The 14077-nt window shown below is 45.6% G+C and overlaps 1 protein-coding gene across 3 annotated transcripts; it reads left to right on the forward strand.

The window, feature by feature from the left end:
* The first annotated feature begins 1284 nt into the window (after window positions 1–1284).
* Window positions 1285–13701, forward strand: GLOD5 (glyoxalase domain containing 5). 3 transcript variants are annotated; one of them, XM_015127372.3, is made up of 5 exons: window positions 1292–1446; window positions 1569–1637; window positions 5767–5904; window positions 10991–11146; window positions 13359–13701. In XM_015127372.3, the coding sequence occupies exons 1-5, from the start codon at window positions 1384–1386 to the stop codon at window positions 13482–13484; spliced, it is 552 nt and encodes a 183-aa protein (XP_014982858.3). In that variant the 5' UTR covers window positions 1292–1383; the 3' UTR covers window positions 13485–13701. The 3 variants fall into 3 exon arrangements, with proteins under 3 accessions (XP_001104408.2, XP_014982858.3, XP_077844854.1); XM_001104408.5 differs by lacking the exon at window positions 1569–1637 and having other exon boundaries at window positions 1285–1446; XM_077988728.1 differs by lacking the exons at window positions 1292–1446; window positions 1569–1637; window positions 5767–5904 and adding an exon at window positions 10521–10652.
* The last annotated feature ends 376 nt before the right edge of the window (window positions 13702–14077 follow it).

Here is a 14077-nt window from a genome sequence, read left to right on the forward strand (position 1 = left end):
GCCATGATGGCACCAGTGGGCTCCAGCATGGGTGACAAAGTGAGATCCTGTCTCAAAAAAACAAAAACAAAACAATATCCACAACACAAAGTGTTTGTGTTGGGGGTAACTAGAAACAAAAATCTCAAACTCACATGCTCCAGGGGCCAGACAGGTAACTTGTAAGACAGATGGGGGAGCTCAGCAGCTCAGCTCAGGGTAAAGTGAACAACAACCGGGCTGATGAATGTTCTCTGACTCTCAGCAGTGGAAAGTGAGGGTGAGTGGGGAGGAGGAGGAAGACTGCAAATCTCATCACCCAAAACTCATCCCCCAAAATAATTCAGGAACATCACACCCTGGGGCTCAGAACTTTTTTTTCTTTTTTAAACAGAGTCTCACTCTATCGCTCAGGCTGGAGTGCAAGGGCACAATCTCAGCTCACTGCAACCTCCGCCTCCCGGGTTCAAACTATTCTCCTGCCTCAGGCTCCTGAATAGCTGGGACTACAGGTGCACACCATCATGCCCGGCTAATTTTTGTATTTTTAGTAGAGATGGAGCTTTACCATGTTGGCCAGGCTGGTCTCAAACTCCTGGCCTCAAGTGATCCATCCACCTTGGCCTCCCAAAGTGCTGGGATTACAGGCGTCAGACACCGTGCTTGGCTAAGGGGCTCAGAACTCTTAAGAGTTTAGGGATCTTGGCTTGGAAACAGACACATAATAGGTCAGAGCAGTCATACTCTAACTCAGATAGCTCACAACTTCACACCCCTGACACACACTCTCAAACAGCTCACAGATCTCACACTTTGGAGACATACCCCTAAGTAGAACAGAGGCATCACACCCTAGAATAAAGATCCCCTTAATACTTGGTGGTTTTTCAGTATTATTATTATTATTGAGATGGAGTCTCGCTCTGTTGCCCAGGCTGGAGTGCAATGGTGCCATCTCGGCTCACTGAAACCTCCGCCTCCCGGATTCAAGCGATTCTCCTGCCTCAGCCTCCCAAGTAGCTGGGATTACAGGCGCCCGCCACCACGCCTGGCTAATGTTTTGTATTTTTAGTAAAGATAGGGTTTCACCATGTTGTCCAGGCTGGTCTTGAACTCCTGACCTCAGGTGATCCACCTGCTTTGGCCTCCCAAAGTGCTGGGATTACAGGTGTGAGCCACTGCATCCAGCCTTCAATGTTAACAAGAAGTAATCCCTTACACATCCACTTTAAGCTTTTAATTTCGAGGCCCTGAGTTTAATGTCAAAGTCCTTCCATTTGCACCACCTACCTGTGTCACCTCCCACAGTCCTCAGCCTGTGCCCTCCCATTCCTGCCCCTTGATCTCCAGGTGCTGAGCCAGAGGGTTGTCGGGAGGCCCCTGGACAAAGACACCTACCCTGCCATGCTGCGCCATCTGCCCTCCAGGCTGCCAGTCAAGATGTGGGGCAGGATTTTGGAGAAACAGGTGAACAAAGTGGCCGCTGGGGTTCTGGGGCAAGGGTGTTGACACTGAAGCTAGTCTAGTAACCTGTTTCCCTTCTCTGCCGGCTTCCATTTCCTGTCCTACTCTCTCCCTTTCTCTTTCAGAGACAAGCAGAGGGCAGCAGAGGCCCATGGAAAGGCCCGGCTCTAAGCCACAGAGGGCCCTGTGCTCAGGTGTGCAGGGCTGGGCCAGGGCTGAGGGCTGGCTCCTCCCCCAGTTTACCAGGGACAGGTGGAGAGATACAAAGGTGACTCACGCAGGGTGTCCCTGAAGCTGTCATGATTAAGGCCATGTGGAGAGAGGCTAAGAAACACAGCGCTGACCTTGAGCTTTAGGAGAGGAATTCAGAGGCCCCTGGCAACCTGAAGGGGACCTTGAAGAGGACCCTGTAGGAAGACAGAACCATTCCCTGTGGAGGAGGCCAAAGGAGGAAGGACATGGTGTTCCGGGTACTCTGACTATAGGGATTTTATAGGTTGTGGTGAGAAATGAAATGGATTACATTTTTGTAGAGTGTGTAAAACAGGGCTTGGCACACAGTAAGCCTTGTGTGATTACTATGCCTTTTTTTTTTTTTTTTTTTTTTTTGAGACCGAGGTTTGCTCTTGCTGCCCAGGGTGGAGTGCAGCAGTGCGATCTCAGGTCACTGCAACCTCTGCCTCCCAGGTTCGAGCGATTCTTCTGCCTCAGCCTCCCTAATAGGGGATTACAGGCGCACACCACCATGCCCACCTAATTTTTGTATTTTTAATAGAGACAGGATTTCACCATGTAGGCCAGGCTCAAACTCCTGACCTCATGTAATCCACCCACTTCAGCCTCCCAAAGTGCTAGGATTACAGGTGTGAGCCACCGCACTCAGTCCTTTGTGTGATGACTATGTCTTGATCATCATTTTATAAAGCAGGCTTTGTAACTTCACCTCCAAGACCCCGCAGGATCCAGACCCTGCCTTGTCCTCCCACTCATCTCTTACTCACTCTTGGGTTCTGAGCCACACTGGCCTTCCTGTTCTTGAAGAGAGCCATCCCTGCTCATCCTTGAATTTGCAAGGATGGAGCTCCGAGTCCACAAAGCAGGATCTGGGGAGTGAATCTGAGCTGGCAGGGAACTGAATAATGGGAGGAATAGGTGGAGTTTATTTCCAATAGACTATCAAAATGATACGGATGTGGCCAAAGCAGTGCTTAGGGAAAATCTATAGTTCTAAATGCATAGATCAGAAAAGTAGAAAAGTTGAAAATCAATGACCTGAGCTTCCCTATCAAGAAACTGGGAAAAGAATGGCAAATGGAACCTAAGACAGTAGAAGGAAAGAAATTATAACAGCAGAAACTGGTGAAATAGAAAACAAACATACAATAAAGCCAACAATGTCAAAAGTTGATTCTTTGAACAGAATAATAAAATATTAGCAATGTCTATTTTATCTCGAGAAATTAAGAGAAAATATATAGATTGCCAATTATCAGGAAAGTAAATAGGGTATTGTGACAGATTCTATAGATGTTAGAAGGTTAATAAGGGCTGGGTGCAGTGGCTCATGCCTGTAATCCCAACACTCTGGGAGGCTGAGGAGGGAGGATCGCTTGAGCCCAAGAGTTCAAGACCAGCCTGGGAAACACAGTGAGCCCGCACCTCTGCAAAAAAATGAAAAAAGAAAACAAAAAATAGTTGGGCATGGTGGCACACACCTGTAATCCCAGCTACTAGGGAGGCTGAAGTAGGAGGATTGCTTGAGTCCAGGAGGTTGAGGCTGCAGTGAGCTGTGATCATGCCACTGTACTCCAGGCTGGGCAACAAAGCAAGACCCTGTCTCAAAAAGGGAGTTAAAAAAGAAAGTTAATAAAATTTTTTTCAACATATGACTTTATTTTCTTTTTTTTTTTTTTTTTTTTTTTTTTTTTTTTTTTTTTGAGACGGAGTCTTGCTCTGTAGCCCGGGCTGGAGTGCAGTGGCCAGATCTCAGCTCACTGCAAGCTCCGCCTCCCGGGTTTACGCCATTCTCCTGCCTCAGCCTCCGGAGTAGCTGGGACTACAGGCGCCCGCCACCTCGCCCAGCTAGTTTTTTGTACTTTTAGTAGAGACGGGGTTTCAGCGTGTTAGCCAGGATGGTCTCGATCTCCTGACCTCGTGATCCGCCCGTCTCGGCCTCCCAAAGTGCTGGGATTACAGGCTTGAGCCACCGCGCCCGGCCATGACTTTATTTTCAATGGAGCCAAAATGTTGGTCATTTTCTCTTTCTGCAGTTCCTATGTCCATGTGGATCTTTTGTATCCACTGGGAGAGCAGAACTCAGCAACTTCGCTAATGCCTCCTCCGCTCAGGAAAATAGAATGGTACAGGATTTTTTTTTAGCTGGAGCTCAGTGAAATCAATTGTTTAAAATGGGCTGGTTTCAATGGAACTAAACGCAGTGGAATAGAAAATAATAAAATAGCAAAGGGTAGAATGGAATCCAATTGAATCGAATAGAACAGAATAGAAATTAGTCAGACTTTGTGCCAAGCACTGTCCCTAGTTGTTCCAGTAGATATTTATTTATTGAACAAATATGATTGAACCAGTTGTTTGGGAAAGAGTGGGGAACAAAACAAACAGAAGCCCCTGCTCTTATGAAGCTTACATTCTAGTCAGGGAGACAGGCATTACCATCTGCAAAGGCCCTGAAATGAAAGGTACAAGGGTGGTCCTTATGAGGAACAGGAAAAAGGACAGTGTAGATTGGAGTTCAAGAGCAATGGATGAGACTGTAGAGATAGGGGGTCATTGTAACTGAGTCTAGATTTTAAGAAGATAACTACACATCATCATCATCAATCCTTTTATAGCACTTGATATGTATCGGGCATTATTCTATGCCCTTAAAAACAGTACTTTTTAAAAACTCTCACAATACTCCTATATATATAAAATCATGCTCATTTTATAGAAGGGGAAACCAAGGCACAGAGAAATTAGAGAAATTATTTAAATGTCAGTCTGGCTCCAGAATCTTTTATTTTTATTTATTTATTTATTTATTTTTTGAGACATGGTCTTGCTCTGTCACCCAGGAGTCTGGTTGCGTGATCATAGATCATTGCAATCTCTGGTCCCAGGCTCAAGTGATTCTCCCACCTCAGGCCCCCAAGTAACCGGAACTACACGTGAGCGTCCCCCAACCTAGCTAATTTTTGTATTTTTTTGTAGATACAGGGTCTCACTGTGTTGCCCAGGCTGATCTCAAACTCTTGGGTTCTAGGGATCTGCCTGCCTCAGCCTCCCAAAGTGCTGAGATTCCAGGCGCCACCGCCAGAATCTATTCTTTTAAGCATTATACTCCATTGCTTATAGTGCCAGACCACAGGTGCTTTATAATCCTGTAGCAGAGATACTGTAAATACACAAATTACTAAATAATTCAAGTCAAGAGAAAGATCTGATGGGAAGTGTGCTGACAGCAGGAAAGTGGAAGGGGTGGTAGTAGTCCTCCCTCTGGGTGTCAAGGTGGATCTGTAAACACACATGCCCAGAAACCTTCATTTCTTCTGAGATGCCCCCTTCTTGTCCTGTTCTCTGTGACTGAAGCTGCAGAATGAGAAAGCAGGGGGCTGGGTAAAATTGGCCAATTCACAGAACTGGGCCTCCTCTGTGTCTTGTCACTTCTTGGAAAAGAGATGAATTCTATTTAGGGGAAAACAGGGAGGGCATTGTCTTGGTCTCCACTCCACTAATCTTCACTTCTGGAAGAGGAGAAAGGGAACAAGAAGGCCAGGTGCAGTGGCTCACCCCTGTAATCCCAGCACTCTGGGAGGCCAAGGCAGGCAGATCACTTCAGGTCAGGAGTTTGAGACCAGCCTGATCAAAATGGTGAAACCCTGTCTCTACTAAAAATACAAAAATTAGCTGGGCATGGTGGCGCACACCTGTAGTCCCAGCTACTCAGGAGGCTGAGGCAGGAGAATCGCTTGAAGCCAGGAGGCGGAGGTTGCAGTGAGCTGAGATTGTGCCACTGCACTCCAGCCTGGGCAACAGAGTAAGACTCTGTCTCAAAAAAAAAAAAAAAAAAAAAAAAAGGAAAAAAAGAAAAGAAAGGGAACAAGAAAACAGTGGAGAGTGGTCATGGCAGACAGGTGGGCTCTCGTGAATCCACACATGGGCAGTAAGACTCTACCAATAAGTATTCTCTCAGGCCTTTCCCCTTGAAAGAGGGTGAGGAGGAAGTAGAGTAATTGGGGAGGTAGGGGGAGGTAAGGAGAAGAAAACACGGGCATGACAAGTGGCAATGTGGTCTCCTCTGACTTTTTTTTCTTTTTTTAGTCGTGGAGGGACAGCAGTCAGACCCCTCCCCCATGTCTTATCCATAGACTTGACCACATCGTGATGACGGTGAAGAGCATCAAAGACACCACCAAGTTTTATTCCAAGATCCTGGGCATGGAGGTCGTGACTTTTAAGGTAACCACTTTCCCAAATGCCAAAATTCAGGTGGGCTAAAATTTGTTGATAACACTTTAACATATAACTTAACTCTAAAAGGAAAACCACGGGAAATCTGAGAGAAAATATAAAGAGATCAATAGAGGAGATTCCAGATTGAATATATGGGCTTCCAGAGAGACAATGGAGAAAAAGGAGAGGAGGAAATTATCATAGAAACAATACAAGAGAACTCTGCAGTCGCCACATGAAAAAGGTTAACCAAGTATCTAGCATGTTGACACTTAAATGGATCCTTATGAAATTATAGAACATCAAACTGAAAAAGTAGATGCTAAGAGCTTTCATAGAGATTAAAAAGTAGATTATCTACAAAGGAAAAAAAAAAAACAAACAAATATCAGATTTTCCAAGAGACCAGAGACCAAAAGATAAAAGGACACCTTCAAGACTCTGAGGGGAAAATTTTCCACCTAGAATTCTATGTCCAACCAAACTATTAACCAAAGGTAAATGTAGGGGCCAGTAATCCCAGCACATTGGGAGGCCGAGGTGGGTGGATCACTTCAGGTCAAGAGTTTGAGACCAGCCTGACCAACATAGCAAAACCTCGTCTCTACTAAAAATACAAAAATTTGCCATGCATGCTGGTGCACGCCTGTAATCCCAGCTACTTGGGAGGCTGAGGCATGAGAATTGTTGAGCCTGGGAGGCAGAGGTTGCAGTGAGCCGAGATTGCACCACAGCACTATCTAGTCTGAGTGACAGAGCAAGACTGTATCAAAAACAAACAAACAAACAAACAAAAAGGTAAATGTAGAATAAAAGCATTTTTAGTCATGCGAAGTCTTAGAAAATTTCCCACTCGCTTTGAAAATTACTTAAGGGTATGCTATATCAAAATGGGGGACTGGTCAGGCACGGTGGCTCACGCCTGTAATCCCAGCATTCTGGGAGGCAGAGGTTGCAGTGAGCCGAGATTGCACCACAGCACTATCTAGTCTGAGTGACAGAGCAAGACTGTATCAAAAACAAACAAACAAACAAACAAAAAGGTAAATGTAGAATAAAAGCATTTTTAGTCATGCGAAGTCTTAGAAAATTTCCCACTCGCTTTGAAAATTACTTAAGGGTATGCTATATCAAAATGGGGGACTGGTCGGGCACGGTGGCTCATGCCTGTAATCCCAGCATTCTGGGAGGCAGAGGTTGCAGTGAGCCAAGATTGCACCACTGCACTCCAGCCTGGGTGACAAAGCAAGACTCCATTTCAAAAAAAAAAGATGACTAATCTCAGAATATGGAAGTCAGGCCACAACAGATCCCAAGAGGAGGATCCCAGAAAGGCACTTAGAGAACAATCAGTCCAGTTTGGTACAGGTGTAAGAAAGACCCCAGGAAAGACAGATCCAAGGGAAAAAAGAGGTTTCCAGAGATTGAACTATCCTTGAGAATTTGGAACAACTTCAAAAAAGGCAAATGCAAAGAAAGCAAAAAATGCCTAAGATGTGCTTCAGTAAGTGAATGGCTGTATCAACTGTGGCACATCCAGACAATGAAATATTATTCAGTGATAAAAATAAATGGATTATCTGCCAGGTGTGGTGGCTCACGCCTGTAATCCCAATACTTTGGGAGGCTGAGGCGGGTGGACCACCTGAGTCAGGAGTTTGAGACCAGCCTGGCCAACATGGTGAAACCCCATCTCCACTAAAAATACAAAAATTAGCCAGGCATGGTGGCGGGTGCCTGTAATCCCAGCTACTCAGGAGGCTGAGGCAGGAGAATCACTTGAACCCAGGAGGCGGAGGTTGCAGTGAGCCAAGATTGCACCATTGCACTCCAGCCTGGGTGACAGAGCAAAACTCTGTCTCAAATAGATAAATTAATTAAATAAAATAAATGGACTATCAATCCATGAAAAGACATGGAGGAAACTTAAGCGCCTATTACTAAGTAAAAGAAGTGGGGGAGGCTGTGCATATGTGGGGGCAAGGTGTATATATCCCTATACCTTCTGTTCACTTTTGCTGTGGACCTAAAACTGCTCTAAAACAATTAAGTACACATGAACACCTCCCCCCACCGACACACACACACATATAACTTAAATAGAAAGGGCTCGAGGAATCACAAACAGGAGAAGAAAAATTTTTTTAGACATGGTCTCGCTCTGTTGCCCAGGCTGGACTGCAGTGTTGCGATCATGGCTCACCACAGCCTGAACCTCCTGGACTCAGGTGCTTCTCTTGCCTCACCCTCCTGAGTAGCTAAGACTGTAGGCACGTGCCACCACATCTGGCCAATTTTTTCTATTTGGGTAAAAATGTTAAATCTAACATGGAACCTTATGCAGAAATGTAGTATTATGCAACATCAGACTGGATGTGTACACAGCAACATGAATGGGTCTTGAAAAGAACGTGCTGAGTGAAAAATGAAGAAACAATTAGGTCTACAGCATGCTACCCTTTACAATACACACACATAAAACAGTAACACACTTTTTACAGCAATTTATGAAAACCCAAGGATACACATCAAACACATTATAATGGTTGCTTAAGGTAGAGATGGGAATGGAGAATGAAGAGAAAAAGATAAATAAAACAAGAGATAGTCCTTGCGTGGGCCAATGGTGACAATGAGGTATATGATGCCTCAACCTCTGTACTTGGACACAATGGAGTGAAATTTCAGAACATTAGGATTAAGAAAAATCCTAAAGCTGCAGTAGTGGAAGATGGATGTATCACCAACCAAATAATAGAAAATGCAGATGAACATCAGACTTCTTAACAGCAACACCATATTTGGGGAAGACAATGAAGCAACATATTTAAAAGGCTATGGGAAAATAAGCTGCAACCTACAATTGTACACTGAGCCAAACTATCTTCAAGTCCAAAAGTGAAATAAAATCGGCCAGACGTGGTGGCTCACACCTGTAATCCCAACACTTTGAGAGGCTGAGATGGGTGGATCACTTGAAATCAGGAGTTCAAGACCAGCCTGGACAACATGCTGAAACCCTATCTCTACTAAAACTACAAAAATTACCCAAGCATGGTGGCTTGCGCCTGTAGTCCCAGCTACTCGGGAGGCTGAGGCAGGAGAATCGCTTGAACTCAGGAGGCAGAGGTTGCAGTGAGCCAAGATCTCACCATTGCACTCCAGCCAGGGTAACAGAGCGAGACTCTGTCTCAAAAAAAAAAAAAAAAAAAAGAAAAGTGAAATAAAGTCATTTTCTGATTGAATGGATGTGGTATCATTCATAGTGATATAAAAGAGATAGAAAAAGAAAAAAAAATGGCACATGTTGAGAGGTCCAGGAGAGGGAGGAGCCATGAAGAACATGGCAGGGCTGTGAGTTAGTCTGTAGTTGATCTACAAAAATAAACTTGCAGCCAGGCGTGGTGGCTCATGCCTGCAATCCCAACACTTTGAGAGGATGAGGCAGGAGGATCGCTTGAGCTCAGGAGTTGGAGTCCAGCCTGGGCAACATACTGAGACTATTGTCTCCACAAAAAAAAAAAAAAAAAAGTTTTATAATTAGCCAGGCATGGTGGTGCGCACCTGTAATCCCAGCTACTCAGAAGGCTGAGGCAGGATTGCTTGAGGCCAGGAAGTCAAGGCTGCAGTGAGCCATGATTGCACCATTGCATTCCAGCCTGGGTGACAGAACGAGACTCTGTCTCTTAAAAAAATTAAATAAATAAAATAAACATGCAAGTGGGTTATTTAAAGATTGTAAAGGAGCTAAAAGAGAAACTAAAAATGATAATCAAATTGTGTTGGAAGAGGTAGTAATGTGAATGAGCTAAATTCTCATTTATCATAGCAGGGAGATGATAGGAAATATCTCAAGTTGCTAAATCAAGAAATAGTGATGCGGCTGGGCACACTGGCTCACACCTGTAATGCCAGCACTTTGGGAGGTTGAGGTGGGGATCACTTGAGCCAGGAGTTCTAGACCAGCCTGGGCAACATGGGGAGACCCGGTCTCTACAAAAAATAAAAAAATTAGCCAGGCATGGTGGGGTGTGCCTGTGGTCCCTGCTACTCAGAGGCTGAGGCTGCAGGATTACTTGAGCCTGGGAGGTTGAGGCTGCAGTGAGCCATGATCACTGCCCTGAAGCCTGGGCAACAGAGCAAGATCCTGTCTCAAAAAAAAAAAAAAAAAGACCAGCCACAGTGGCTCACGCCTGTAATCTCAGTACTTTGGGAGGCCGAGGTGGGCAGATCACCTAAGGTCAGGAGTTCGAGACCAGCCTGGCCAACATAGAAAACCCCATCTCTACTAAAAATATAATAATTAGCTGGACATGGTGGCGTGCGTCTGTAGACCCAGCTACTCCGAAGGCTGAGGCACAAGAATCACCTGAACCAGGAATGTGGAGGTTGCGGTGAGCCAAAATTGTGCCACTGCACTCCAGCCTGGGCAACAGAACAAGACTCTGTCTCAAAAAATAATAATAAATAAATAAATAAACAGTGGTGCATCCGTTAGGGACTTTGGAGGCACATAGGAGAAAACTCAACTAACTAACTGTGGGTTAAACAAGACAGAGTTTTCTTTTCCTCTCACTGAACAATCAGTCCAGAGGTAGTCAGGTCATGGGCAGTGGCTGGGAAGCAAGAGGAAGTGAATGGGCAATAAGAGCCAGCACAGTGGGGTAGGGAGGTTCCCGGAAGCCCCACCCACACCTCTGCCCGCATCTCATTACCCAGTCCAGCTAAGGTGGCCTCCGGACGTGCTGGGAAATGTAGGTTTTTTAAGTTGGGCACACAGTTGACCCCACTGAAATTTCTGTTGTTTATAAGAAATAAAGGGGAAATGTATACTCGGTAGGCAAATTGCTATCTCTGCCTTGGGTGGTATAAGCACTATTTGGAGATACGGAAATAATTTCAGGGAGAAATGAACTCGTACACTTGCCTCTAGGGAATGAGACTTGGGTGGGGCAAAAGGTTGTTGTGTAGTAGCCCCATTCTAGTTTTTATTTTTTTAAAACCTTGTTGGGATGGGTGGAAAGGCTTCATCTCACACTCACCTTGGAGGTTTAATTCTAGGCTGTTGTCTCTGCCCTTCCCCGCCAAGTAGGAAGACCGGAAAGCACTGTGTTTTGGAGACCAGAAATTTAACCTCCACGAGGTGGGAAAGGAATTTGAACCCAAAGCCGCTCACCCGGTTCCTGGCTCCCTGGACATATGTCTGATAACAGAGGTGCCTTTGGAGGAAATGATCCAGCACCTCAAGGTGAGTGGGACTTCTCTTCTTTTTGCAAAAGCTGCTGCAAACACAGTGAAAACAGAAGCATGACCCAGAGAGGTAACGAGTTTTACCACAACCAGATAATGTCTGCACACAGTTATGTACTCACTATTTTGACTGACATAATTTTTTCATGTAAATAAATGTATTTAAAAAGGAAACTAAGCATCCCCATTGTAAAACAAACCAACAAGAAACAAAAAAACCTACATTTATACACTTAAATCCTTTTTTTTTTTTTTTTAGATAGTCTTGCTCTGTCGCCCAGGCTGGAGTGCAGTGGCGTGATCTCAGGGTCACTGCAACCTGCACCTCCCAGGTTCAAGCGATTCTCCTGTCTTAGCCTCCCAAGTCGCTGGTACTACAGGCGCGTGCCACCACACCTGGCTAATTTTTGTAGTTTTAGTAGAGACGGGGTTTCACCATGTTGGCCAGGATGGTCTCAAACTCCTGACCTCAAGTGCTCCACCCACCTTGGCCTCCCAAAGTGCTGGCATTACAGGCATCAGCCACGTGCCCAGCCCTAAATACATTTATATAAAAAGAAAATGTTCATCTAAGTACATGAAAAACCCATTATGTCTTGGCATAAAGGAAAAGTAACTGTAAAAACCAACAGCTATAAAAGCATAACAATGTCATTAGATTCTAGCCACTTCCATTCCCTGTACTCCCTGGCCCTGACATTACAAAGGGAGATATAGCAGGTGGTTAAAGAGATACTAAGAACTTGTTAGCATCCACCTTCTTTGTATAACAAGAAGGACTGAAAGAAGATTGAAGAGGGAATAATTTCTGATTTGCTGTTATTTAATCCAGTGTCTCTGTAATACTTAAAATGATGTCATCTAGAAGAGGCATTGGCTGGGCATGGTCACTCACGCCTGTAATCCCAGCACTTTGGGAGGCTGAGGTGGGAGGATCATTCGAGCCAGGAGTTCCAGACCAACCTGGGCAACATAGTGAGATCCCATCTCCACAAAAAATAAAAAAATTAGCCAGGCGTGGTAATGCATGCCCGTAATCCTAGCTACTTAAGAGGGTGAAGTGGGAGGATCACTTGAGCCCAGGAAGTTGAGGCTGCAGTGAGCTATGATCACGCCACTGCACTCCAGCCTGGGTGATACAGCAAGACCCTGTCTCTAAAAAATTAAAATAAGGCCAGGAGCACAGTGGCTCGTGCCTGTAATCCCAGTGCTTTAGGAGGCCAAGGAGGGAGGATCACTTGAACCCAGGAATTTGAGACCAGCCTGGGTAACATGGTAAGACCCTGTGTCTACATAAAATACAAAAAAAATTAGCCGGATGTGGCAGTGTGTGCCTATAGTCTCAGCTACTTGGGTGGCTAAAAGGTAGGAGGATTGTTTGAGCCCGGGTGGAGGCTGTAGTGAGCTGTGATTGCACCACTGCATACTAGTCAGGGTGACAGAGCAAGGCCCCGCCTCTACAATAAATAAAGGGATATTAGTTTCCCTTTTGCAGAACACAGATTGAGGTCTTATACATATTCTGTGCAAATAACCTACACGCCTTCTTTGGGAAGTGTCAGTGAAAAAGACTGGTTTGGAAGGAAAATGGGTGAAGCATAGGGGTTCAGAGTATGGTCGTTGACCCAGACTGCCTGGGTTCGAATTCTGGTTCTGCCACTTACTAGATAATACTAGGCACTATTATCCTTCCCATTTTACAGATGAGGAGACCAAGGTACAGGGTAGTTAGGTACTGTGCCCAAGGCCATCTAGCTGATAAGTGGCTGGAACAGAGTGATGGGGGGAGGATGATAGGAGATGAGGTCAGAAAGATACAGTGGTGTTCTAAGGTCTTCTGGGCCACTATAAGGAATTAAATTTTACAGACCGGGTGCAATGGCTCATGCCTGTAATTCCAGCACTTTAGGTGGGCAGATCACTTGAGGTCAGGAGTTCGCGACCAGCCTGGGCAGCATAGCAAGACCTCATCTCTATGAAAAATAGCTGGGCATGGAGGCATGCGCCTGTAATCGCAGCTACTCAGGAGGCTGAGGTGGGAGAATTGTTTAAGCCCGGGAGGTAGCAGAGGTTGCAGTGAGCTGAGATCTCACTACTGCACTCCAGCCTGGGCAACAGAGTGAGACTCTGTCTCAAAAAAAAAAAAAAAGAATTAAATTTTGGTCTCACACACTTTGATGAATGACTTTTGTCTTTTCTTCCCACCTCAGGCTTGTGATGTCCCCATTGAGGAGGGGCCAGTCCCCAGAACAGGGGCAAAAGGGCCTATTATGTCCATCTACTTCCGAGACCCCGACAGAAATCTGATTGAGGTGTCAAACTACATCTCCTCGTGATGGAGGCACATTCTGTCCTCCTCCTCCATTCTGTCCCCCTCGATGTCGCCCTCTCCTTTCCTTCCTGCAAACCCCCACCCAGGCCCAGAGACCTCTGAGGACTGAGGACTTAGGCACTTCACACATCCTGCTCAGGGGGGACCCAAGACAGGTTTGGGACCAAACCTACATGTCTGTATGTCATCCAAGCTGGCCTAATAAATGCATAACCTCTCTACGAATACGGGATCTTCATTATTGTATTGGAGCCATGCATGGGTGTTTATGTAAGGTGTGAGATCTCTGAGCTATTCGGTCGGAGGCCTATGACAGGGTATGACACCTCTGAGCACGGAATCTAGGATCATCCCCTTGGGATTCAAGGCTCCTGACAGATTTCTCCTTGTCAGTGACGCCATCATCTTCATCCTTTCCTAACTTGCCTCACTCCTCCAGTTGCTGCCTGCTGTTTCCTCCATTCCTGGGCCTCGCAGAATCCCAGGATCTCTCATTCCCATCAGACCTTCCAGGACCAGCATCAGGCGATACTACCTCTTCCGGGAGAGCCTTCTCTAGTCTCACTCTCAGGGTATTTAGCACTTTCTACCTTTGGA

Source organism: Macaca mulatta, chromosome X (genome assembly GCF_049350105.2).
Source record: "Macaca mulatta isolate MMU2019108-1 chromosome X, T2T-MMU8v2.0, whole genome shotgun sequence".
NCBI lineage: Eukaryota > Metazoa > Chordata > Mammalia > Primates > Cercopithecidae > Macaca > Macaca mulatta.